Here is a 27,636-nt window from a genome sequence, read left to right on the forward strand (position 1 = left end):
CTGTAGATATCAGGTCACACAGATCCTCCCAGAGTCTGGACAGAAAGAGCTCACTCGGCACGTCTCTCCGTACGGAACCAGAGGAGGAAGGTCAGTCGAGATGAAAGACAGGGAAAGAACATTAGCTTCTCCACCCACAGTGCACTGAGCGACTGAGCGGGTGTTCGAACCCAGGACACCACTCAAACCTCCATTTAACTAAACAATAACCTAATCACCTCGGTTAGAATACATCCAGAGAAACTGCACTATGTCCTGGACATCATCAAACTGCTGATGTACGAGATCTCCTAGACACGACACGTAAAAATACACCACCGCACTTTAACATCCGAGGGGCTTTTCCAGACACGGGAGGCTCACTGAAGCATGTAATTGGACGGTGACAGAAACTAAGTTCGTTTTCCAGCATTAAACACTAATACCTACATTACACCTCAGTGGGGGACTCTCACATCTCACACACCTCAGGAGGGAATCACAAGGGTGTCATGTCTCATTCTGAAGAATCCTGTTTTCCCTTTCCAACACGCTATAACACAATATCTCAGACTGTTCTCAAAATATCTCCATAGTATTGTGACAAAGTGAGTGTCTGACCTTTCATACAAACTACAAGGTGGACCAACGAGGGAGGAGTGTCTCACAGAGTGGACAGAGAGTGGACACTGAGGGGTTTAAAAACTCCAGCAGCACCGCTGTGTCTGATCCACTCTACACCAGCACAACACACACTAACACACCACCACCACGTCAGTGTCACTGCAGCGCTGAGAATGACCCACCACCACGTCACACCTAACAAGTATGCAGAGCAACTATTAGACTAAAGTCTGTGTTTGTAGAACTAGTTTGTAGAAGGATGAATGAATGAATGAATGAATGAATGAAGAACTACAGACTGAGATTCATAAAAAATTGTTTTATTCTCAATTCCAAAGGCAACGTTGTGTAGAAATCACGTAAAACACCGTGGGAGATATTTCAGGTTAAAAATTCTAGTGTCTAATTCCATTAACCCTTTATGTACCGCTGATAGGGGTAAACCTCCCTTTGATGTGCATGTAAACCAAGCTGTGATCATTAGTAATACTCGAGTGGAGCTCAGTCATCGAGGAACAAAAATAAAAAACGAACATCAGTCTGAGACAGTGGACGCCGTAACTTTTGGGACAAAGTCACACATGAATCTACAATGCACCAAATCCCCATGGGGTTAAAAATGAACAGAGTGTAACAGCTGTTATTATCTTTATTCACGTGTACCGTATTGAGACCACGGTCATGACCTGGGCCTGTAATGGATGATGTAAATACTGACATAAATCTGTGCTTTACAAAAACAATGATCAAAAGACAGGAGACTTTCAGACCCAAGAACTGAGAACTGGATCGGGCCTTTTCAGTCACCTGATGGATCTTATGCTAAAGCACCAACCACAGTTCGACTGGAGTTGTAGATGACGCTTTTCCACTGGCTACATCTCGTCCTGGTCCTTGGAACCAGGTAAAGTTTTCAGTCCCGTGCTGCGTAGGTAGTAAACGGTGGCGTGTAAACCCTGCAGAGCGCTGATTGGCCCGAGAGCAGAGAAACGCAGAGCTCACTCAAACCCAGCACAAACCACCACTTGTAAAATCTCTAAACGTACAGCAGCTTTCACATTTATTTTAATCGGACTCACAGCGGCGGCTCGTAACTCGATCTCAGGGTTTTGAAGGGGTTAACACGCTCCTCGGGCCGATGGCCGACGAAAATTTACAGTGAAAGCCGAATGTGCAAAAAGTAAAACTGATCTGTGAGAAATGGGCGGTGTTTAGTCCAAAAAACTAAAAACAACGAACACACGATGAATAAACAGCGCCTAACTTTCGCTGTTGTTGAGGTTTTCAAAGCCAGCGATTCTTGTAAGAGACGGGGTTTTACAACGCCACCGTCTCCATTTCATGGGGGGAGCCGAGCTGAGCCGTGCAGAGCCTGATGCGTGGGGTGGAAAAGCCTAGTGCGCGTGCGCCCAGTGATTCCAGGCAGGATCAGGACCCGAGTCCCTGACCGCGATGAAGTGCTTACAGAAGATAAATGAATAAGTGAAAGACAAATAAACACAAATATACATTTGTCCCTAACATTACAGACGGCACCGAACCTTGTCCCTTACGGCTGCAACAACAACATCATCATCATCATCCTCCATAATAGGGAGAGCACAAAGTGTAGAGTGAGAAAATGGCTCCTTCAAAATAAAATCAAGTGGCTTGGTTAATTTTAATGCCTTTTTTCTTGAAGGAATAATGTGTATAATGTGCTTTAACCCCTTCACTCCAACTGTACTCAATGAGTAAATTTTTGTGTCTAAAGTTTGTGTCTAATGTGTTTAATCAGATTTTTCATATTTCAAGTTCATTACGGACTAATGTTTTTGATCTTATTGGTGTGTAATTACTTCACTAATAAACATGGACATCTAAGTTAATCATCAGATGAGAACCCTAATAAGGAAATAATTAAATGGATAAATGGCACTAGTAATTTGTTGCAGGGTGTTACTTCTTTTTCTCCTTGGATTTAAGGCTTCAGTCCGACCTTGTCCAGCTCCAGAAGCCTTGCTCAGGTGCATCATAACTCCTGTTTGCTTTTGTTTGCTTGGTTGGCTGCACTCTTGTCCTTCTTCTTCGACTTCTTGGTGTCGTTTCCTGCTTTCCCCTTGCCGTCCTTCTTGGCCGCTTTCCCAGGAAACACCTGGCCCTCCACAGTGACGTCCTCGCAGCGCTCCTGGCCGATGAGGAAGTCTTTAATCTCCCACGCGTAACTGCCATCTCGCAGCATGAAGATCACACGGTTGGAGCCCACCACAAACCTGCAGCGGGGCAAGAAAGGGTTAAAGGGGCACTGAAATTAATTATTAGTACACATCTATTTCTTGTAGGGAGTTGGGAACACTGTTGAGTTGGGAAACACAGGAATGTAGATCTCCACACGGAAATTTAAATAAATAAATAAACACCCCCAGTAAATTGCTACGTCTGTGTGGTTGGTTCCGTCTTCTTTCGCCGCTGCTCTCCTTCACTCACTTTTTAACTTAAACTGAGACCTTGTTTAGTGTGTGATATACATCACAGGGATCTGAATCTGCTGTAAACACTGATTAAACCGTGATATTTTATTGACTTCATGCGTTTATCTCTGCTTCTGTCCTGATTTCGAAAAGTTCAACATCGCACAGTTCCAGAGTTCGTTGAAAAGAGCAAAAAGGAACGTGTGATGGAATGGAACTATTTTTCCTTGTGGAAGGATGATAACAAAAAATCTTCACTCTTTTCTTTATCTTAAAACCTAATAATAAACTGTGATAATAAACTAAGGTATAACTGCAATAATACACTCGAGGTGTGTGTTATAACGTGAGATATTGTTACTGGTGTACTGATCTACGACCGCGGCACACCACTGTCAATATCTCACGTCATAGCTGGAGGGACCTGGAGGTTGTGGGTTCGAGTCCCGGTCGACTGTCTGTGAGGAGTGTGGTGTGTTCTCCCTGTGTCTGTGTGGGTTTCCTCCGGGTGACTGTCTGTGAGGAGTGTGGTGTGTTCTCTCTGTGTCTACGTGGGTTTCCTCCAGGTGACTGTCTGTGAGGAGTGTGGTGTGTTCTCCCTGTGTCTGCGTGGGTTTCCTCCGGGTGACTGTCTGTGAGGAGTGTGGTGTGTTCTCTCTGTGTCTACGTGGGTTTCCTCCAGGTGACTGTCTGTGAGGAGTGTGGTGTGTTCTCCCTGTGTCTGCGTGGGTTTCCTCCGGGTGACTGTCTGTGAGGAGTGTGGTGTGTTCTCTCTGTGTCTGTGTGGGTTTCCTCCGTGTGACTGTCTGTGAGGAGTGTGGTGTGTTCTCTCTGTGTCTGCGTGGGTCTCTTCCGGGTGACTGTCTGTGAGGAGTGTGGTGTGTTCTCCCTGTGTCTCTGTGGGTTTCCTCCGGGTGCTCCGGGTTTCACCCCACGCTCCAAAAACACGCGTTGGTAGGTGGACGAACCCAGAACCCCAGAGCTGCGTGACAGTAACTCTACCTACAGCACCAGTGTGCCGCCTCACTCTGATTATAATGAATCAAAAAGCATCTTATAGTCAGATGTCTTCATCCTTATTGTGCTGTAGATCATACACTACAACGTTACAGTAAGCTCCTGAAAGCGAAACTAATCCAGTACCTCTGAACATCAAAGTTGGCGTTGAAGAGGCTTCCCTGCCACAGGCTGGTGACCTCTTCTGTCTCTTTCTCTGTCGGGTCGCCAGACACCGTCGCGAACACCATCAGAGTCCTCCCTTTCTTGGACATCTTCAGGAGCTCTTCGGGTTTGGACGGGTCCACTTTCGAGAAGTCGATGGGTGGAGGGGATCTTTTGTGTTCGGGCATATCACCCTCTTCGATTTCATCATCTTTCTGGGGGTAGAAATGTCCAATACGACAAGGACACAGTAGAAAATAAAGATATGCAGTTAGAGTTACTCTAGATATACACTGGTGATTCTCATCCATCCTCTGCCATACCTAGTGACAGCCTGCAGGTGGCGTAATCATTATTACTGTAACTCGGGGTTTAAAAAAGGCTGATGTTAATAACCACACATGGACAGACATACACACATCTGCTGTATCAGGAGAATACATTTGGAATGGATGATGCTGTATGGATAATAAAAGTAAAAATAAAGCACTTCTTACTTAGGGTTTCTTCCACAAAGAAGGGTTTCTTAATTTAGCCAGATAACTTAAGCCCAAAGCCAAGAAATGAGCTGAGGTACATTACTATTGGTCAATGCTCAACTTTGAGTTCAAGTTATCTGTCCAACTGAGAAATCCTGAGGGTAAACAGGACGTCCTAACACAACTGAAGACCAAATCTGAGGACTGTCCAACAGCAATGTCCCTCAGCTCTTTCCCTGTCGGACAGACTCGAATTTAGTATTAAATTATCCAGCTAAATAGAGTAATCCTGCTTTGTGGAATAGCCCCAGCACACAACAGACAGCACTGTGCGGACTCAGGCTGATAATAACCATCCAATTCACCGTTCCACCTTAAATGGTGCATGAGGTACAACGTAACCGCTGAAGCATTTAAGGTGGAATGGATAATTCCAAAGGAAAACTTAACTTCTGCTGCTTTTAGAAAGGGTATTACCCAGGATAAAAGCAACATATAAGATATTAAAAGCATGAAGTACGTAAACAGGCTGTAAATCTGCGAACTAGAAGCAAAATATGAGTTTTAAGAAATGAAAAACCCTGCACTGCAGCAGGACTTTTACTCTGTCTGTTGTTAAAGTGCGCGGTGGTCTCTCACCTCCCACTCCTCCAGCAGTCTGGCCATGTCCGCGTCATTATAATCCCGAATGTCCTTCTTCTTCTTGGGCTTGGGATCCGTGCCCTCCGTTAGTGCGAGAAACACAGAGAGAAAACACAGAAACACCACAGCTGCCCTCCAGCACACGGGCGCCGCCATCGCTCTACCTGGAGCTCTCTGATTGGCCCAAAGGTTTATAACGTCAGAGGCTCGCTTAAAACACATGAATGACGTCAGCTCACATAAAATAAACACATTTATTAATGCACTGTAAATTAAATGAACCTAGATTATCAAGACATTTTTCATTCAAAAAAACATAAGCTCAAGTTCTTTTTAAACAACCTTAATTATTTCAGTGATGTGAATGAGTGAGTGTTTCAAATTCACTAAAGGTGGGAGTGACTGGGTGAGTGTGAGAAACTGTCCTCAGTAGATGAATGAATGAATGAACTAAATATAATCAGTCTTATGTCTATGTGGAATTTAAGTGGAAAGTAATGGTTTGAGACATGTGTGGTGTGTTCTCTCTGTGTCTGCGTGGGTTTCCTCCGGGTGACTGTCTGTGAGGAGTGTGGTGTGTTCTCCCTGTGTCTGCGTGGGTTTCCTCCGGGTGACTGTCTGTGAGGAGTGTGGTGTGTTCTCTCTGTGTCTGCGTGGGTTTCCTCCGGGTGACTGTCTGTGAGGAGTGTGGTGTGTTCTCTCTGTGTCTGTGTGGGTTTCCTCCGGGTGACTGTCTGTGAGGAGTGTGGTGTGTTCTCCCTGTGTCTGCGTGGGTTTCCTCCGGGTGACTGTCTGTGAGGAGTGTGGTGTGTTCTCTCTGTGTCTGCGTGGCTTTCCTCCGGGTGCTTCGGTTTCCTCCCACACTCCAAAAACACACATTGGTAGGTGGATTGGCGAAAAATAAAAAAGTGCCCATAGGTGTGAGCGTGTGTTTCCCTGTGAAGGACTGGCGCCCCCTCCAGGGTGCACCCAGTGATTCTGGGTAGACTCCGGACCCACCGCTGCCCTGAACTGGATAAGGGTTACAGATAATGAATGAAAAGTTTGAATTTATGTTTTTGCTCTTGGGCTCTCCCTACAGTTGCAGAGTGTAAATCATTTTTACATGGAGGAGGTGTCCTACCCTACTCCAGAAGTTACATAGTGTATACTGCAGTCTCTGCAGTACTACTCCTGGAATAGTAAATACAGAGGCTTTCTGCTCCCTATTGCACCTCAGTGGAGCATCACAATGGAATATGGAACACAATATGGAAGCTGTAATTTTAAGATCAAAATTCTACCTAGTGTTACTTTAACAGATTGTTTTAAAAATGTATGTATTTATACCTACAATAATAAACACTGCTTATTAATGTTCACACTGGACCCTGAATTATTTTGGGCTTCACTTCAGTGAAAGGTACTCTCTCTCTCTCTCTCTCTCTCTCTCTCTCTCTCTCTCTCTCTCTCTCTCTCTCTTTCTCTCTCTCTCTCTCTCTCTCTCTCTCTCTCTCTCTCTCTCTCTCTCCCTTTCCAAGTGTGTGTGTGTGTGTGTGTGCGTGTGTGTGTGTGAGGCTCATTCAACAGAATCTGAACTGTTTCCTCTCAGGACACTCCACCCAAATGGCAGCGTGCCCTCACAGCTGTAAACTGACAAAACACAACCTTCAAAACTGCAACTGAGTTCAGGCCCCACTCAGACCCAGCCTACAACCGTCTACATCCTTTAGGGTTCATCCAGTAACCGTACCCTTCAAATGGTGCTGTTTAAAATGGAATACAGGCCATGTTCAGCAGAGTCTTTGTGAACACCAGCTACTGTAAGACGAGTACTTATAAAGGATCAACCTGGCTAATTTTTTTCTTCAAATCTGTGTTCAACTCGGACAAACAGTGCTGTTTAAAACTGTACATCCAGGAAACTAAGAAAGAAACAGAAGAAAAATGATTTGAAAATAAATAAAATAAATAAATACCAACAGATTAGGGCGTCACAGTTCACAGTGGCGCAGCAGGTAGGTGTCACAGCCACACAGCTCCAGGGGCCTGGATGTTGTGGGTTCGAGTCCTGCTCCAGGTGACTGTCTGTGAGGCGTGTGGTGTGTTCTCTCTGTGTCTGCGTGGGTTTCCTCCGGGTGACTGTCTGTGAGGAGCGTGGTGTGTTCTCCCTGTGTCTGCGTGGGTTTCCTCCGGGTGACTGTCTGTGAGGCGTGTGGTGTGTTCTCCCTGTGTCTGCGTGGGTTTCCTCCGGGTGACTGTCTGTGAGGCGTGTGGTGTGTTCTCTCTGTGTCTGCGTGGGTTTCCTCCGGGTGACTGTCTGTGAGGAGTGTGGTGTGTTCTCTCTGTGTCTGCGTTGGTTTCCTCCTCCAGGTGACTGTCTGTGAGGAGTGTGGTCTGTTCTCCCTGTGTCTGTGTGGGTTTCCTCCGGGTGACTGTCTGTGAGGAGCGTGGTGTGTTCTCCCTGTGTCTGCGTGGGTTTCCTCCGGGTGACTGTCTGTGAGGAGCGTGGTGTGTTCTCCCTGTGTCTGCGTGGGTTTCCTCCGGGTGACTGTCTGTGAGGAGTGTGGTGTGTTCTCTCTGTGTCTGCGTTGGTTTCCTCCTCCAGGTGACTGTCTGTGAGGAGTGTGGTCTGTTCTCCCTGTGTCTGTGTGGGTTTCCTCCGGGTGACTGTCTGTGAGGAGCATGGTGTGTTCTCCCTGTGTCTGTGTGGGTTTCCTCCGGGTGACTGTCTGTGAGGAGTGTGGTGTGTTCTCTCTGTGTCTGCGTTGGTTTCCTCCTCCAGGTGACTGTCTGTGAGGCGTGTGGTGTGTTCTCTCTGTGTCTGCGTGGGTTTCCTCCGGGTGACTGTCTGTGAGGAGCGTGGTGTGTTCTCCCTGTGTCTGCGTGGGTTTCCTCCGGGTGACTGTCTGTGAGGCGTGTGGTGTGTTCTCTCTGTGTCTGCGTTGGTTTCCTCCTCCAGGTGACTGTCTGTGAGGAGTGTGGTCTGTTCTCCCTGTGTCTGTGTGGGTTTCCTCCGGGTGACTGTCTGTGAGGAGTGTGGTGTGTTCTCTCTGTGTCTGCGTTGGTTTCCTCCTCCAGGTGACTGTCTGTGAGGAGTGTGGTCTGTTCTCCCTGTGTCTGTGTGGGTTTCCTCCGGGTGACTGTCTGTGAGGAGCGTGGTGTGTTCTCCCTGTGTCTGTGTGGGTTTCCTCCGGGTGACTGTCTGTGAGGAGTGTGGTGTGTTCTCTCTGTGTCTGCGTTGGTTTCGTCCTCCAGGTGACTGTCTGTGAGGAGTGTGGTCTGTTCTCCCTGTGTCTGTGTGGGTTTCCTCCGGGTGACTGTCTGTGAGGAGTGTGGTGTGTTCTCCCTGTGTCTGCGTGGGTTTCCTCCGGGTGACTGTCTGTGAGGAGTGTGGTGTGTTCTCTCTGTGTCTGCGTGGGTTTCCTCCGGGTGACTGTCTGTGAGGAGTGTGGTCTGTTCTCCCTGTGTCTGTGTGGGTTTCCTCCGGGTGACTGTCTGTGAGGAGCGTGGTGTGTTCTCCCTGTGTCTGCGTGGGTTTCCTCCGGGTGACTGTCTGTGAGGAGCGTGGTGTGTTCTCTCTGTGTCTGCGTTGGTTTCCTCCTCCAGGTGACTGTCTGTGAGGCGTGTGGTGTGTTCTCTCTGTGTCTGCGTGGGTTTCCTCCGGGTGACTGTCTGTGAGGAGTGTGGTGTGTTCTCTCTGTGTCTGCGTTGGTTTCCTCCTCCAGGTGACTGTCTGTGAGGAGTGTGGTCTGTTCTCCTTGTGTCTGTGTGGGTTTCCTCCGGGTGACTGTCTGTGAGGAGTGTGGTGTGTTCTCTCTGTGTCTGCGTTGGTTTCGTCCTCCAGGTGACTGTCTGTGAGGAGTGTGGTCTGTTCTCCCTGTGTCTGTGTGGGTTTCCTCCGGGTGACTGTCTGTGAGGAGTATGGTGTGTTCTCCCTGTGTCTGCGTGGGTTTCCTCCGGGTGACTGTCTGTGAGGAGTGTGGTGTGTTCTCTCTGTGTCTGCGTGGGTTTCCTCCGGGTGACTGTCTGTGAGGAGTGTGGTGTGTTCTCTCTGTGTCTGCGTGGGTGCTCCAGTTTCCGCCCATGTTCCAAAAACATACGTTCAAAAATGTCTGTAGGTGTGAGTGTGTGAGTGAATGTGTGTGTGTTGCCCTGTGAAGGACTGGCGCCCCCTCCAGGGTGTATTCCCGCCTTGCACCCAATGATTCCAGGTAGGCTCTGGACCCACCGCGACCCTGAACTGGATAAGGGTTACAGACAATGATAAAATAATACCAACAGATTCTTCCCCAGAGCTGTATCACTCATTAACTACAACCTAAACCTTGCATTTTTCCTGAAAGTGTGAAGCTACACCTTCCTTACAGCACTATAACAACTTCTCTGTAACATAAAGCCTACACACAGAACTGCACAGTGTCTTAATGTTTATATTTGTCCATATCATTCTGCAATATCCTGTTTATTACAGTTTTATAGCACATTACTGTATGTGTACACACACTGGCAAATGTACAACATTTATATAATATACTCATATATTTATATCACTCATCCACCTGTCACATGACTGTTTCTGCCCATTATTCTTTATTCTATATCTCTGTATGTCTCCATTGTCTAGTTGTGAGAGATCAGTGTTCCTCTATCTGGGGTCCACACGGGCTTGTAGTGGGTCATATTCTCATGTAGAGAGTGTTTGTTCGAGAGTAATTTCGGTGCCTGTTTGGACCCCACAGGAGTGTGTTATCTGAGATAGTAGCTGTCAAACCTGGACCATTTCCAGGACAAATTACAGTTAAGATTAATCACAATGTAAAATAATTACATGTTGTTGTAACATTGTTTGACTTGTTTCTAATATTATTTTAGCTAAAAAAAAACCCCTACATTTGCTCATAAAATCACTTTATAACTCACTTTCTCACAGTTTGCACACTGCTTCTAACGTTTCATTAAGTCACGCCCCCTTGCTCCCGGATTGGCTGCCTGCCGTTATTAGCGTGCTCTCTCATCTAATGAAAAGTGAACGGGTTGGTGACGTCACACGCCCCACCTCCCTGAGCTTTTTTTCGGACTCCGATTTCAGCAGCCAAACCAAACTCAGTCTATTGGTTCTCGGACCGTGTTTCTGCAGATCGTCGTGAGCGGGAGGGCGGAGAAGAGAAAGCTGAAGCAGAAATCCATGATGTTTGGGTTTATTTATAATCCTTATTCCACTATCCTATAATCTCCCCTTTCTCCGTGGGTCTGTACCAAAATACTGCTCTGAATTCTCTCTAAATAAAGACGATTGTGGTGAATCTAAATTACTTGGTCTTTTTGTTCTGAAATTGGAGCTAGTTTTGTTTCAGTGTCGCCCTTTTTGCCACGAGCCAAACACAATAACAAGCTCATTATTATCACTGTATTACTATGGATATATTAAACAACAATTATTTATTGAATAATAAAGCTTATATGTACACAAACGGCTTGAAATGTGGCAGAGCAAACATTTTTGAGGTTCCAGTGACTGTGGGAGTTTTGCAGCTAGGGGTTTTTGACCCTGTTTTGACGGCCAGTTGATGGACCAATCAGATCGCGAGGTTTGTTTAACCAATCAGAACACTTGACCCTCCATACAAAACCAGTGTGCACACTCACATTGTAGGGACTTTTCTTCCAGTGGGTCCCCTACAGTGTAAATAGTCCTCTTTTACCCGGACATATCCGCCATTTTAGATTTAAAAAAATGTCCGGGAGGAATTTCACGAACGTTTTTCTAGACCTTATGTAGAATTTCGAGAAGCTTTCTGTTCACAAACTAGTCCCGCCCTCCCCTACTCCGATTGGTTTGCTTGAGTGAGAAGGGGGCGTGGTGAAGTAGCCTAAAATCTTCTGATTGGACGGTCTGACTGTAGCGCTACCGTTATTGGTCAATAACCTTCTCTGTAAACATTTAGTTGGTCAGTCTGCAGTCCTTGTTAACGTCAGGCAAAGCTCATGTACCCACCCTCATCTCGAGCAGCTATGCCGAAACGTAAATGTAACCCACCCCCCCATAACTACTAGTAGTACTTATATAAACGTTGATACTGAGTCTCCACTAAATGAATGTAAGTTTATGGAATGTCCGCACCACTCCTAAAATCACAGTCAGTTCAGTCAGTGCTACAAAAGTACATACAGTTCAACAAAAAGGGCCGTTTAAACTTATGCTAGAGAATAAAACGAATTCAGTACGCAGACATGAAGTTCCGCGCATGCGCAGTGTGTATCAGAGCGCGACTGTGAGAACTGAGAAAAAGCGGCGCGGGCGGCGACGGGACACACAGTGTATCGCTGCGGCCGCGTCTCTGAGCGCTACAGTGAGCTCCAGCAGCCTGTGAACGCGAGCATAGTGAAAGTGTGAGGAGGAAAAGGAGGCGAAAACAAGGTGGAAGAGACGCAGAGGGGAATAAAGACGAAAAGGGAGAGAGGAGGGAGGACATAGAGGACCAAGGCGGATCTCCTCGGACCGTTTGGAGCTGTTTTCGAACTGTTTTGGAACTGTTTTCGGGGCTTGTGTGCTCTCATACCGGCTGCAGCTGAGCTGAAGCGAGGCCTCTGGTTTGAAGGGACTTTTCTTCTACAAAATGGAGTATTTTGAAGTTTCTGGTGTGGAGGAGTGAGTGAGAAGAGTGGAAGTGGGCTTCTCGGGCGAGCAGAAGTCCTCTGAGCGGGTTTATGGAGGAGAAAAGGGCTTTTCTGAAGAAGATAAAAGTCCCTCATGCCTTACACTGAAGGAGCCACACCCTCCAGAGCTTCCTGAAAGCAAAGATGTACAAGCTGGAATAAACTCCCTCCCTCTCTCCGCTTCTGTTTCTCTGTTTGTGTCCCTGTCAGGCTCAAGGTGGGGGGGTGAACCTCAGATAAATCTGTTTCCCCACAGACTTTTCTTCATCAAACCTCTGGAGAAATGGTCGGAGAAAGCAGCCGAGGTCATTCCTCTGTTTGCCGGACCGGCTCCTTCCCTGCTTTGGGCTGAGGAGGGGAAGCTTTGGAAGGTTTCTGAAGGGCTTATGGGACGCTAACGCTAAGGTTAGATAATGCCCTGTGGATATGCTCTGGGTTTGTGTGCACAGAAGAAGAAGAAGCGCTTGAAAGTTGGCGAGGGAGGCTTTTATTCTGGAGCTCTCGTGGGATGATGGTGCTGAAGCCGGCGAGATGGACTAGGGGCGGGCGATATGGCAGAGAAAATATTGCATTGCGATCCTTAAAGACATTTCCACGATACACGAGACACGATGAACTAGTGTTGCGTTTACAGACTCAAAAACTATGAGGACGAGGCTTTTCCCAAACTGGACTAGAGCGAGACGTGCGGCCGGTCAGTGTTCCGTAAAAATATGATGATATTCACAGAGGTAAAGTGATCAAATATCATCATCTCGTCCCCTTTTTGTTTTATTTTTTTTGTGTGTGAAACAGGCCCTCTGAGCTTAGGCATTAAACCAGGCATGACCCTCCCCCCCGTCTCTGAAGGGTGGCCTACACTGGACGGGTTTGTTCTGCTCAGAAACACATCTGACCCTGCGTCCACCTCGAAGGCTGCAGGACTTCTCAAAGACGTTCAAACTTGGAAGAATTTACGAAAGTAGAAAGTGAATGTCTTGCACTTTGCCTGGATTCGGGCTCTTATTGTGGCACTGCAGCAGGGGGGGTGGCTGTTTGTGTTTTGATTTTCTTTATGTTTTTTGTCTGTTGTTGTCTGGACCCAGCTTTAGGTCAAAGATGATAGATGTGACTCTCCGTAAGGTGCCTGCGCAACTGAAGTCGAACTGTGTCAGTACTGAGCGCTGTAGAGTAAATCGATTGAAGGGATTCTCTAAAAACACAGCTTTGGTTGTGACCTCACTAAAAACAGCAGAATATAACTGAAGCTGCGTGATCCTGTGTTTTTTAAAGTGTTTACCAACAGTTAAGTCATTTTTTTTGTGTGTGTTAACAGTGTGACCGCAGACATTCTGATGTTTTCCTGAAGGACTCTTTCAAGGCCAGTTTTTACGTTTTATTTTCCTTGTAGAAAGTTGCGACATTTTTTCTCGCTGAAGAAAAACCACAGTTATGAGTTTGCGCTATGGACCCTGTGGCGTAACCTGCGTTTCGGACCAAAACGAACATTCAGAACGGTAGCTCGACCGCCCTACTATGGCTAGTAGTGGCTCGGGGAAGCCAGAAAGCGAGGTTTCGACCAACGTCCAGAGTGGCAGCTCGCAGCAGAGGAAGAGACTTTTGTCCATTTGCGACTCGTGCAAAAGCAAGATGCAGCTGGTGGCGGATCTTCTGCTTCTGTCCAGCGAGACCAGGCCGGTGGTGACGGCGGACGGGCAGCAGGTCGCCGAGACCTTCGACAAGTGCCGGGACACGGTGATCGCCAGGACGAAGGAGCTCTCCATCATCACCCACGACATCCAGAGCCAGCTGAACATGGGCAAGTTCGTGGAGGTGGGCGACCGGCTGGTGGAGATGGGCGACCTGGTGGTGTCCCTGACGGAGTTCTCAGCTCACGCGGCGTATCTGGCGGCTGTGGATACGCCCGCGTGTCAGGCCGCGGTTCCGGGGCTCGTGGACAGGTACAAAGTGACCCGCTGCCGGCACGAGGTGGAGCAGACTTGCGGCATCCTGCGGCTGACTCCGTTATCGGAACTTACGCCTCAGCTCCTCCTGGAGGTGTCGCAGAACATACTGAGGAACCTCACCACCCTCACCGACGCCTCATCTCTGGCCAGTGAAAAATCCAAGGACCGCTTCGCCAAGGAGCAGTTCAAAGCCAGCGTCAAGTGCATGAGCACCAGTGCCACGGCGCTGCTGGCCTGCGTGAGGGAGGTGAAGTCGTGTCCGAGCGAACTCTCCCGGAACCGCTGCGTTCTGTTCGCCGGGCCGCTGGTGCAGGCCGTCAACGCTCTGGTGGGATTCGCCACGGAGCCACAGTTCCTCGGCAAACCGGCCGTCCTCAGCTCCGAGGGCAAAGCGGTGCAGACGGCCGTGCTCGGGGGCGCCATGAGCGTGGTCTCGGCCTGCGTCCTCCTCACCCAGGGCCTCAGGGATATCTCCCAGCACCCCGAAACCAGCACCCAAATGCCGGGGTACCGGGAGCGCCTACGCAACTCTGCCTGCGCTGTGTCGGACGGCTGCACGCTGCTCTCGCAGGCGCTAAGGGAACGGTCCTCCCCCAGGACTTTACCGCCAGTCAACTCTCATTCTGTGAATTAACGGATACACAAGTAGCCTTTTGTTTTTATGTTTATTGTTTTTGTTTTTTATTTTAAGGAAAGAACCAAAGAGACTAATCAGGTCTTGTGTGAACTAGGGGTGGGCGATACGGCAGAAAACATCACATCAAGATACTATACTATAGGATTCATTTGGTACATGGCACTACACTTTGATTCATATCACTGAGGTGCTTTTATTTTCAACATTTCTGTGATAAAACCTAAAGATATCCACCTTTCCTTTTAGAGAAGAGTCTGTACTGAAACCTTGAAGGTTCCCTGTTGAGCTTTAAGATCATTATTGTGTCTTTTAAAGGTCTGTGTACACTTTTGTGCTCTCGGATCAAGAGTGAGCTTTAAAGCAACACTAGGTAATAGTTCTACCTTAGAATTCCAGTCTCAAAATCATTGTGACGCTCCATTGACCCATAATCGGGAGGCTAGGGCCTCTGCCTTTGCTACTCCAGGCTCAGCGCTGCAGAAGCTGCGCTATGTGACTCGTGGAGACGGGTAGGATATCACCCGTTTGCTTTCGGGACAGTGCAAAAACACCAAACCTTACCTAGTGTTCCTTTAAGTGTTCTCCAGAGTGCTTTCTCACGATGACAAACCCCTGTCCTATCGCCCGCCTCTAGTGTGACCCCCTCGAGTCAGTGTAGGGTTTGTCCGAGTTGAACCTGTCAATGAGACGTAGGCTGTAGTTCACACCTCAGCCCAGGTCCCCAGGAGGTGGTGGAGGGTTTTGTTTTGCGCTGGATGTAATAAAAACCCGAAGCCAGAACTGACAGACACGGTTCCTGACGGCCCACTCACTCCTAACCGCGATAAATTTGATCGAATTTGAACGAAAACCTTTTAAAATCCCCTCAGAAAAATGTATCAATGACTTAGTGTTGAAGTTTACCTCAGATTCCCGGCGTCTGGAGGCCGCAGACGGAGCGACGGATGTAGCTTTTGACGCGTGATGGATGTCGTTGTGTGAAATTGTTTGGGTTAAAGCTGCTGTGTGTGCGTGCCATAGGTTTTACACTATTCACCAGACTTACAATAGCATTGTGATTTTGAATTTTTAATGTTTGGTTTCCTTTTTTTTTTTCTTTTTCTAAATCATGCATGTACTGGAGTATTTATTTCGACTTATTAAAGTGTTGTTCCTCATATGTGAGCCCTGTTCACATGTCTCCGTCACCAGATTGAGAAGGATGTTCATATTTAAAGTGATGAGGGCACTGCACAGAAGAGTATAAAGTTGGATCATCGTTATATCACCACCACTCCAAATAAATGTCCGTCTGGGGACCTACATTCAGCATTCAGTACTAAAACCAGGTCTTGGTTTCTTTGGTTATAAAAACAGGCTGGACCTTACTTTATAGAAAACAAACACAATATTGGTGAGAAATATCACAATAACACAATAACACCTGAATTATTCAGCCCTAGACACCGCTGTACGTTGAAAAGCTTAAGTCAGGAACTGTGTATTGTAGGAAACGTCTTTGTGTGTGAACTGCTAGGTGTATAAATACGTCTTTTTGTACGATGTATAATTGTAAATAAAAATGTAAACGTTCCCCTGCTCTGTTGTCATCTTATAGTAACTTCTCTAGAAATAAAAATGACAACTGTCATTTAATTCAACAAAAATAACGTAAAAATAACGTAAAAGTGTGACGGATTTGTTCTGTTCTTGGAGATAATACTGTTTCCAAATGTACGTGTGATTTTTTTGGTTTTAACGATAAATTTTCAAAAAAATTCCGAAAATCATGAATGTAGTGTGTTAGTATTTAATTTTCTGGTCATTTTTTGTTGTCATTTTTTTAATACAACACCACGGTTACCATAAAATGACAATAGAGCAAAATAATTTTTGCATTTTTTTATTAGAATTGACTTAGAATTAGAGTCACTTTATTGGCCACTGTGCTGCACACAGAGGAATATATTCTCCATATTTAGCCCAATCCGTGCAGTGAAACACATTTACACACACACACTCGTGAACACTAGGGGGCAGTAAGCACACTTGACCGTAGCGGTGGGCGGCCCTAGCCACGGCGCCCAGGGAGCAGTTGGGGGTTAAGTGGCTTGCACCTTAGAAATCCTGTGAAATACCTTCTGCTCATCCAACTTTTCTATTAACACACAGTTTTGTGTTCCTTTTTCAAAATAAAAGCCCCCCCCCCTCTTCTCAGGCTTTACATTAGCCACTTAAGCTAAGAGAAATGGTCTTTAGCTCCATAAACACTGCAGCTGCTCTGGAGGGTGCTATGTAGTGTCATGCTCATCTGTGGAGTTTCTCCAACCACCTTAAATAAGCATTTGGACTCACACACTGTGAAAAGCATGCCACCTTCAGAACGTCACTGAGAAAGCTCTTTTGGAAAATGCCCCACAAATTCCTTCCACTTTCTTTCAACATAAACACGGGCCTGAGACGGTTAGAAGGCACTGAACTCCTAAAGCGGGAAAGTGTGAGAGCTAAGCCACAGGTTTGGCTTCTTTTAATGGACATAAGGGTGAGAAAGAAAACCTGCTTTTCCATGAGGGCGTATGAGTGCTGCTTTATCAGTTTCTCATGAGGTGTGGATCAGTACACTTAACCCCGGTAACCGCTTTGCCTTTGAAGAGCTCTCAGGCCCACATCCCCCTTTAAGTGGATCCTGATCTTTTCCACTTGTTATCACAGGATCCTTCTGGAGTCCACTCTGGTCCGGGCCTGTGTCTGAAGCCTGAAACCTTCAGCCGGTCCCCACATGGACTACACTGCTTTAAAATGACCATATTAATTTAACCCATCTTATATTATTCAACATTTGTCAACACTTATTTAATCGTTGGTGTAATTTTATCCAGTGAAAGTGTCCAGATCTTATGAAAAATAGCTTAGAAAAGACAAACTATCCCAAGCTGGGTCCTAAAAGGACAATCTGACACTGGGTAAAACACTCAGAAAAGGTTAAACACAGCCGTACACAGAAAATATTAGAAAAATAAGAAAATTAGATACATCCGCTAGCTCTATTTTGATTTCACTCGCCCTACTGTGGGAGCCCACCCACTCGCCCCCAACTGCTGTTTCATTTCTCACTCAACAATGACCCGGGACCCTTTTGTTCTCTTCCTGCCCACACGGTAAAAGCCCAAACTGTTGGTCCACAACAGGAAACCAAACGGCCTCCGCTATCAGGAGGTGCTTCCTTCACAGCGCAAAACGTCTGAGTAATAATTCTGACCATGGTTTCGCCCATTTCCTGCTAAAAAGAAGAAAAAAAAAGAGCCACGTAAAATGCCCACCCCCAGCCAACAATGCTACCGGTCACTAGCTTCCTGTGTGCCGGGGGTAAACGTGGAGAACTGGAGAGAAAACATGTGGACAGCCTTTCAAGCCTTTTTTTAAAAAATCCTGATCACAGCACAGTAATTATCTCAGTGCTGAAGACATGATCTGAAATGTACTCAGTTTTAAACACCTCTCATTCTGAGGTTGTTTTTTGAATATTATTTGATCATGTACATTTTTCTAGAAACAATAAAAGTGCATTTCCTGAAATAGACGCAGCATGATAGCTCAGTTTTAATGGGTCCCACATGTTGCTAGGGCATTCCTTGCAGTTGCTATGGTTCACTAGGGTGAAACTGTTTTTACTAAGTGGTTGCTATGGTGATTGCTGTGATATTTCAGATGCGTGCTATGGTTTTGCTAAGGCTTTTAATATTGGTTGCTATGGTAACCCTGGTGGTTGCTGTTCTGTAGTGTTATTCTTGGTTGTTGCTATGGCAACTCAAGTGGTTTCTAGCTTGGTTGCTAGCGTGTTTCAGGTAATTCCTGCTAGGATTTGACGCTCACTGCATAGTATCTGGTGTATATTCAACACTAACTGTGATCACGTGAAATTATCTGGTGCTCAGCATTTGTTTATAGAGTTGTCATAGTAAATTCCTTATGTGTAACCTATAATGTCAGAATAAATGTCAGAGGGAATGACTATAAATATAGAAAATAATTGCCAATACACCAAAAAATTAAATAACTGATAACTGTAATAACACAAAAATAAAATGAAAAAATACACAAGAGAATAATGAGAATAAAAGTAATATTAATTTAAACATAAGGAGAAAAGATTGAGAGAAAGACTAATTAAATGTTAAAATAAATAAATATGTTTCAAGTGTTTTTTTATTATTATTTTACGGAAGGAGAATGGTAATGGGGTACAGATATTTACTTCATAAACAGAAAGCTGCCTTTTCACTTTTCTTAGGTTTCATTCGTGGAACACTATGAAGACAGCACTAGATGAAATTAAAAAAAAATAAAAAAGATCAAATTTTATTGTTAATCCTAAAAGAAACAGGCAGCGTTGGAGATGATGCGATGCAGATGGACGCAGAATGCAGCACCTGGTCAGTAGCACTGTTACCGGACGCCAGCGACTGTCCCTCGGTCCAGAAACAAGACACCGGAGCAAAGAATGAGACACTGTGCTCATTATTAATAAAGAAGCCTGATCCAATAACAGGGAGGAGCATCGCTACCTGCTACCCTCGCTGTAGTACACACTTTAAAATAACTACATCACTCCAGAGTTTGGTTGCATTTGCTCTGCTTCACAGCCCAGTGCTGGGGGAGGGTTTATACCCTTCTAGCTGACACACGGCATTGAGCCTATCATCGCTGCCCAAAGAAAAACATGTATATCCAATTTGGAGTTTTTTCTTCTTCTGTAAAGTTAATATTTGATAAATATGCTTTTGTGCACAGCAACACAGACCAGGGCCTGTGCTGTGGTTAGCGAAGGAGCAGCCGCTCTCCAGAAGGATCCATAGCGACCTCAGGCAGTCTCCAGGGCTGAACGTCAGTCTTGTGAGACTTGATCCCCCAGGCCCAGGTCAGATATGCCCCTGTTCCCAGAGCGACCGCGCCCAGGTCAGTGTGCTCACACATTTGGTGCCCTCATGTTCTGGGAGCAGGGTGAGTTCAGTAATCCAGAGTGACAACACCAGTCCTGCAGATCAAACTGCATTTGAAATCACTCTCAGAACCATTGACACGGATACGTCTTTTGTGTTATTAGTTAAAGAACGTAATTAAACACTGTTCTGCTGCAAGCGTTGCATTCTTTTCAAATATTCGGCCTCACCCCAAGACTTTTTGGTAACACTTTAAATTACAGCTCGCTAATTACTGGGTAAATACAGAGTAAGGACCTGTTGAGTACGGTGTAAGATCAAATAAGCACTGAGTAAGTTAAAGGGTGTGATACTAGAAATATGTGGTTATTACTGGGTATATCTTACGAATAAGGAACATAACTATATTCCGAATCGTATGAGGTATGAGTTTATGAACGTGACTATTACTGACGCTACTTTTATTACAGACACCAGCAGAGTTTCACTGTGCGTTGTAGTCATTAGGTTCAGAACACGTGATTAACCACAGTAATCATCAGCACATACTCTGGAGATGTTTTGGACTGCTTTGCTATACATATTGAGGCATTATACATTATGTACATAGCTGACTAGTGATGAATGGGTGTTTCTCTTCTGCTCACATGGGTACGGCAGGGAATATGCATCGGTGTTGTCTTCCACACTTTCCTGCTCCCTCAGCTCAGCAGATTTACCTCTGGGTCATCGTCTTCACATGAGGTCCTTCAAAAATATCATTGTGATGATGTATGATTCTTTAATGAGTTACATTCCGAACTACAGTGTATTCAAAATAGTAGCAAGTGACAGTCATACTTTTAACTCAATTTTATAATTATTCTTAGCGGATTCGGAACGTAGTTATGTGCATTATTTGTAAAGTGTTAGGCACTGTGGCGCAGCAGGTAGCTCCAGGGTCCTGGAGGTTGTGGGTTCGAGTCCCGCTCCGGGTGACTGTCTGCGAGGAGTGTGGTGTGTTCTCTCTGTGTCTGTGTGGGTTTCCTCCGGGTGACTGTCTGCGAGGAGTGTGGTGTGTTCTCTCTGTGTCTGCGTGGGTTTCCTCCGGGTGACTGTCTGTGAGGAGTGTGGTGTGTTCTCTCTGTGTCTGCGTGGGTTTCCTCCGGGTGACTGTCTGTGAGGAGTGTGGTGTGTTCTCCCTGTGTCTGCGTGGCTTTCCTCCGGGTGACTGTCTGTGAGGAGTGTGGTGTGTTCTCTCTGTGTCTGCGTGGGTTTCCTCCGGGTGACTGTCTGTGAGGAGTGTGGTGTGTTCTCCCTGTGTCTGCGTGGCTTTCCTCCGGGTGACTGTCTGTGAGGAGTGTGGTGTGTTCTCTCTGTGTCTGCGTGGGTTTCCTCCGGGTGACTGTCTGTGAGGAGTGTGGTGTGTTCTCCCTGTGTCTGCGTGGCTTTCCTCCGGGTGACTGTCTGTGAGGAGTGTGGTGTGTTCTCCCTGTGTCTGCGTGGCTTTCCTCCGGGTGCTCCAGTTTTCATCCCACGCTCCAAAAACACACGTTGGTAGGTGGATTGGAGACTCAAAAGTGTCCTTAGGTGTGAGTGTGTGAGTGAATGTGTGAGTGTGTGTTTCCCTATGTCCTAAAGACAGGTGTGAGTAGGTTCCACTCTGCTTTGCCTCATTCAAAAGGTAGTCCTGGCTGAAACAGTCCTTTTAACTTCAGCCTGAGTTGGTGGAACTAGTGCTGTAAGTTTTCCATCTGCAGGATGTGTGTAAATGGATTGTCTTTCACCACTAAAGTAAGTAATGTAAAAGGGGTAGGTTTTGAACTAGTCTTATCTCCAATGAAACTCTGCCAGGCCACAACACAGGCCCTAAAACAGTTTTGAAAGTGAAAGTGTGATTTAGGGTCGGCGTGCCAGCTGTCGGCCTTGACTTCTGTCCCATGTATTCAGCTCCAATCAGGCGTGATTCCACTCCCCCCTCCGCCTGGAAGGCAGGAATATCTGGCGGTGGTTCAAACCTGGCTGGAGTTCCCTGTCCTACTCCTTTGGCTGGAGCTCTTCTCTGTTCGCCCTCCTGAACTTCTTGTTCTGTATCTGGCTCCATCCGGAGCTATTCTTATTTCTCAGTTGGAAGGGTTTTTTTTCCTCAGTCCTACTCAGGGAAGTATCTAATATTATAAAGGAACATCATCCTATATCTAATAATATATGGAATAATCCACATTTTGAGATGAGTCTGAGAATATTTTAAGATTTCTCATCTGTTCTATATTTATTTTTACTTGTAGTTTCTCTGCAGGAAATGTGTAAATCCAGTGGCAGGACGTTTGGATCAATTTGAACGATCTGCCACAGGAACGAGGTACTTTCTTTGGCTTACGTCATTTAAAACAAGGACGAAACACTAGAAACACATCAAATAACAGTCTAATACTCTCCCCACAGTCTCATAATAAGACATGTTCCACACGGACTTGATTTCAGATGATTACACTTTCTAAGAGGTCCATTTTCTGCAGGGTACAGTTGCCTCTTTGTGTGGCTCACACCCAAAAATGTTCAGAAATCATCCATGTGGTCTTGTGTTTGGACAGAAAGCTCAGTGGAATAGAGCGGCCAGCCCTTTTCCCACCACACCCTGCTGCAGAAACACATCTCCGCTCTGGGTGGAGCTCACTCTATTGTCTCCCTGGGCCCCAGGGAAGGTCAGGAGGTCAAGTGGGTCACATTACATCAACGCTGGCCCTATTGTTTTCTCAAGTTGATCATGGATATAAATATATAGAAACCCTCCCCCGTGACGGTGACTCTGCCGGACAAACGTGACTGGTCATCTAACCTTGACTGGGAACGTCATGCATTCTCGTTTATTCATCACTGCTCAGTTCAGCTCCGCCCCAGAGTTCAGTTCTCTTAAAGGTGCCCTCCCGAGTGTCCCGGTGTGTTACTGTACTTCACCTGTTTAGTCACCAGAGGTCACAGATCTCGACCATGGACGTGTGCATTAGTCAAGGCAACCTCCTTCTCCCCTGCTCTGACAGTTACATAGTGCAGTTTCTGCAGTTCTGAGCCTGCAGGGGCCCTATTCTCCCTTTTACAGCTCAGTTTGAGCATCACAATGATTTTGAAGGTGTAATATTAAGGTAAAAATAATAACGTAATTCTCCAACATTAAACATCAACCTTATTTGACGACTGCTCTCTTGGCTGCTATCAAATCCTCACCGCAACCTTCCAACTACTTCATTACGAGATGTTTTCCCTCAGAGCTTTTTTTTTTTTTTGGTCAGAGAGAAGGAAACCTGATCCCAGACGCAGCTTTGTGAAGGCAACCCAATCTGAGACAGGGCAGTCCTTCAGCAGGTTCAGTCTTTAATAAACAAAGAGCCAAACAAAACACAAGCCTTAACCCTTTGAAGTCCTGACATAGCCCTGTTGCTTGGTTATTCTGTGTATACCTTGTAATTAGAAATGTAATAGTCTTGTCAATTACTTAATGAATAATTATTTGTACAAATACATTTTAAGTGTTTTTTTGTGTAATGTAAAACTTCATTCATTCATTGTCTGTAACCCTCATCCAGTTCAGGGTTGAGCCTACCTGGGATCACTGGAGGGGGCGCCAGTCCTTCTCACACTCACACCTACAGACACTTTTGAGTCTCCAGTCCACCTACCAATGTGTGTGTTTTTGGAGCATCGGAGGAAACCGGAGCACCCGGAGGAAACCCACGCAGACACAGGGAGAACACACCAATCTCCTCACAGACAGTCACCCGGAGGAAACCCATGCAGACACAGGGAGAACACACCACACTCCTCACAGACAGTCACCCGGAGGAAACCCACGCAGACACAGAGAGAACACACCACACTCCTCACAGACAGTCACCCGGAGAAAACCCACGCAGACACAGAGAGAACACACCACACTCCTCACAGACAGTCACCCGGAGGAAACCCACGCAGACACAGAGAGAACACACCACACTCCTCACAGAAAGTCACCCGGAGTAAACCCACGCAGACACAGAGAGAACACACCACACTCCTCACAGACAGTCACCCGGAGGAAACCCACGCAGACACAGGGAGAACACACCACACTCCTCACAGACAGTCACCCGGAGGAAACCCACGCAGACACATAGATAAAAAAAAAAAACTGTATCTGTACAGCTAATACATCTCTTCATACTGGAACATTACTGTAAGGATCTGATGGCAATATGCGATGGGAGTCGAGTCAGGTCAGGAACACCAATCTTCCAGGGAACACAGTTCCACTGCTCCACAGCCCAATGGTGGGGGACTTTATGACCCTTTAACTGACACCTGACACTAGGCATTAGACTTCTTCCAAACACAGCCAGTTAAACACACTCTGTGTTGTGCTGTGTATCACTCGCCGCGTCAGTGTTTTCCACCTTCTTCGTACCTTCACATCCGCTCAGGCGCTAATCAGAACCAGCCAAGAGACCCTCCTATGGGAACATTCCCCACCAGTGATGTCATCCGGCCTCCGTTTTGTCTAAGAAACGTAAATAAATCATCTCTGTGCATGTGTGTGTTACTGCAGTTGTCTACAATGGAAGGAAGACCAAGAGGAAGAGCTGAAAGTTGTCAGGGCCTGAAAACCAACCAATAGCAAAGCAATAGCAGCACTGTGTGTGTGTGTGTGTGTGTGTCTGGTTTCGCAGACTTTCTGCTTGTTGTTACGGCGAGGGGAAGTGTGTTTATACTGGTTCAGTAACATACAACAATGTACACTGCCCACTCTGCTCCAGTCACACTGTAAATAGTGGTTCATTAAATGTGAAGCGTTTTCTGAGGTTGGCTTCACTCACTCACTCACTCACTCACTCACTCACTCACTCACTCACTCACAACATCTCTCACAAATGAATTAACTCACTCACATATTTATTTATGCACTCATTCATGCTCTTATTCACTCACTCATTCATGCTCTCACTCACTCACTCATTCATGCTCTCATTCACTCACTCATATATACTCATTCACTCACTCATATATACTCATTCACTGACTCATATACATGCTCACTCACTCAGTCATTTACATACACGCTCACTCATACCTTCCAGTCACACTGTAGATAGTGGTTCATTAAATGTGAAGCATTTTGTGAGGTTGGCTTCACTCACTCACTCACTCACTCACTCACTCACACGTTCACCTATTTACATACATACTCAATCACTCACATACAACACCTCTCACAAATTAATTATCTCAGTCACACATTTATTTATGCACTCATTCATACTCTCATTCACTCACTCATACATACTCACTCACTCAGTCATTTACATACATGCTCACTCATACCTGCATCACACACTCACTTGTAAGTGATGAAGTCACTGTATTTATTTATAGTGGTGTTATTGTGCTTCGTATCAATGACACTTGGATTCCTTGTATTCACTGCTCAGATCTTGCTCCGGTGGGCGTTCGCTCATCTTCCCTCTCTCTCTCTTTCTCCCCTGCTCCACTCCTGTTATCTTTAACTTTAATGCCCACAGAACAGAGTAAAGTCGTCCCTGGTTTGTCTGTTGGAGCTGAATGTCACACACAGGTCTTTAACTCTGCACACACACCCTGTATAACCTTCTTTTCTATTTCATTCCACAGAAACGAATGGAGGCCACTCCAGACGCTGCACATCACGCCACGGTCACCGTGCTCAGTGCCCCCTGTGGACAGGAGCGGTACAATCCCTGCACGAACCCAGCACAGGGCGGTGACACTGGAACTGTGTTCTCTGAAGTGACTGAGCACATGCACACATACACCGAGAGGCTCAGAGCACTGCTGACAGAACACCGCCATCTGCTGGTGGAAGCTCTGAAGGCAAGATACTTTCATTCATTCATTCATTCATTCATTCATTCATCACATTTCACACAGAGACGGTTTCATGGGCTTTACATTGTTCACATGAAGAACACACGACTACATTCAATTCACGTTTGAACAGACAATTCCACACCAGCACTCACTACATCAATAAGAGTCCCTGGACTAGACTCCTAACACTATATTATTAATATTATAGCGATTATAATTATTCTCATTATTGATTTTAAAGGCAGTAATGATTTGAGGGAATAGAGAAACGATTACATTCAAATCCGTGATTAAACTGAGATGCATTTAAAGATGAATTTTTAATTAAATCTATAACTAAGAGCTAGTTATATATGAGTTTTTTAAAGTCTGTGTTGTTATTATATCAATATTATGTACAAGTAATCCACTATAAATCCCCAGGAAGAGTCAGAAGCTCACTACTATTACAGCTGTAAAGACTATATCCTATCGCTAGAGGGCGCCACAACACATCTGTTTCTTTATCGCTGTTTAACAGTAGTTCTGTTTCCTACAGAAACACCGTGTGAATAAAACTGTAACAACATTCAAAACAGTGTCTGATATTTACTTACTTTACACAGCTGGAGCATGATGTAAATTGTTATAAAAATGAGAATCATTCATTCATTCATTCATCTCCATTAACAACTTCATCCTGCCCAGGGCCCTGGTAAAACAAGGATCTGGTGATGTGTTCATTCTCTTAATAAATGTATTTCACTGAAAAAAGCACAGTGAACACATGCTGGTGGGTGGATTAGTTATTCACAAATGTCCACAGAGCTGAGTGTGTGAATGACTGAATGAATTTGTGAAGTTATCCACAGATGTGAGTGACTGGGTGAGTGTGTGAGTGAGTGACTGGGTGAGTGAGTGAGTGACTGGGTGAGTGTGTGAAGTTATCCACATGTGTGAGTGACTGGGTGAGTGAGCGAGTGACTGGGTGAGTGTGTGAGTGAGTGACTGGGTGAGTGAGTGACTGGGTGAGTGTGTGAGTGACTGGGTGAGTGAGTTACTGGGTGAGTGTGTGAAGTTATCCATGTGTGTGAGTGACTGGGTGAGTGTGTGAAGTTATCAACAAGTGTGAGTGACTGGGTGAGTGTGTGAAGTTATCCACATGTGTGAGTGACTGGGTGAGTGAGTGAGTGACTGGGTGAGTGAGTGAGTGACTGGGTGAGTGTGTGAGTGACTGGGTGAGTGTGTGAAGTTATCCATGTGTGTGAGTGACTGGGTGAATGTGTGAATTTATCAACAAGTGTGAGTGACTGGATTAGTGTGTGAAGTTATCCACATGTGTGAGTGACTGGGTGAGTGTGTGAGTGAGTGAGTGACTGGGTGAGTGTTTGAGTGAGTGTGTGAGTGACTGGATGAGTGTGTGAGTGAGTGACTGGATGAGTGTGTGAGTGAGTGACTGGGTGAGTGTGTGAGTGAGTGACTGGGTGAGTGAGTGAGTGACTGGGTGAGTGTGTGAGTGACTGGGTGAGTGAGTTACTGGGTGAGTGTGTGAAGTTATCCATGTGTGTGAGTGACTGGGTGAATGTGTGAATTTATCAACAAGTGTGAGTGACTGGATGAGTGTGTGAAGTTATCCACATGTGTGAGTGACTGGGTGAGTGAGTGAGTGACTGGGTGAGTGTTTGAGTGAATGAGTGAGTGTGTGTGTGACTGGATGAGTGTGTGAGTGAGTGACTGGGTGAGTGTTTGAGTGAGTGACTGGGTGAGTGTTTGAGTGAATGATTCTCAAGAGGCTCTGTGTTCACCCTGAACATGATTAAGCAGTTATAGAAAATGAACGAATGAATGAATGAATGATTAGACATTCTGCAAGTTCTGAAAATTCAGAAAACACGGTGCAGGTCCTGACTCTTGCTGTTTTGCTGGGATAGTGAAATGAAAACTTAAATTGGAACAGAATCCAGACTCGACTCGCTCTATCTCCAGCATTTAACATCCTTTCAGAGGTCTCTCTCCTGGAGTGTGTTTATTTAAAGTTTCCCGTCAGCCCGGTGATTCAGAGAGTGCCCACACTGACTGCACTGAGGACAGGAGAGAGTGTGTGTGTGTGTGTGTGTGTGAGAGAGAGTACTGTGTTATGGCATTCTGGGGACATAAACCTGTTTACACACTCACTCACACTGGGTTATGGTGAGGTAGGGGTAAGTCTCCACGCAATGAATATAACTCTATGTAATGGCCCTACCATGCATGAAAACAAATGTGTGTGTGTGTGTGTGTGTGTGTGTGTGTGTGTGTGTGTGCTGTGTAAGTTTCCGTGCCCACGGG

At 45.9% G+C, this 27,636-nt stretch overlaps 2 protein-coding genes across 2 annotated transcripts; one reads left to right on the top strand and one right to left on the bottom strand.

Annotated features, from left to right (window-relative positions):
• Positions 1 to 933: 933 nt before the first annotated feature.
• mesd (mesoderm development LRP chaperone) lies at positions 934 to 5,509 on the bottom strand. The gene is made up of 3 exons (XM_066647655.1): positions 5,333 to 5,509; positions 4,197 to 4,429; positions 934 to 2,855 (listed from the first exon to the last, which is right to left on the bottom strand). Exons 1-3 carry the CDS (start codon positions 5,489 to 5,491, stop codon positions 2,615 to 2,617), a joined length of 633 nt encoding a protein of 210 aa, XP_066503752.1. The 5' UTR covers positions 5,492 to 5,509; the 3' UTR covers positions 934 to 2,614.
• Positions 5,510 to 11,688: 6,179 nt separating this feature from the next.
• On the top strand, positions 11,689 to 16,105 carry tlnrd1 (talin rod domain containing 1). The gene is made up of 2 exons (XM_066646882.1): positions 11,689 to 12,705; positions 13,290 to 16,105. Exon 2 carries the CDS (start codon positions 13,490 to 13,492, stop codon positions 14,552 to 14,554), a length of 1,065 nt encoding a protein of 354 aa, XP_066502979.1. The 5' UTR covers positions 11,689 to 12,705; positions 13,290 to 13,489; the 3' UTR covers positions 14,555 to 16,105.
• Positions 16,106 to 27,636: the final 11,531 nt, after the last annotated feature.

This window comes from Hoplias malabaricus, chromosome 16 (assembly GCF_029633855.1).
Source record: "Hoplias malabaricus isolate fHopMal1 chromosome 16, fHopMal1.hap1, whole genome shotgun sequence".
In the NCBI taxonomy this organism is placed as follows: Eukaryota; Metazoa; Chordata; class Actinopteri; order Characiformes; family Erythrinidae; genus Hoplias; species Hoplias malabaricus.

Bases quoted from the DNA above. Each gene is read 5' to 3' on its own strand.
- mesd (XM_066647655.1), bottom strand. From the start codon at position 5,491: ATGGCGGCGCCCGTGTGCTGGAGGGCAGCTGTGGTGTTTCTGTGTTTT. The intron at 4,430-5,332 runs GTGAGAGACCAC...TTCTACCCCCAG, and splicing joins GACTGCTGGAGGAGTGGGAG to AAAGATGATGAAATCGAAGA. The intron at 2,856-4,196 runs GTACTGGATTAG...GCCCCGCTGCAG, and splicing joins GCCAACTTTGATGTTCAGAG to GTTTGTGGTGGGCTCCAACC.
- tlnrd1 (XM_066646882.1), top strand. From the start codon at position 13,490: ATGGCTAGTAGTGGCTCGGGGAAGCCAGAAAGCGAGGTTTCGACCAAC.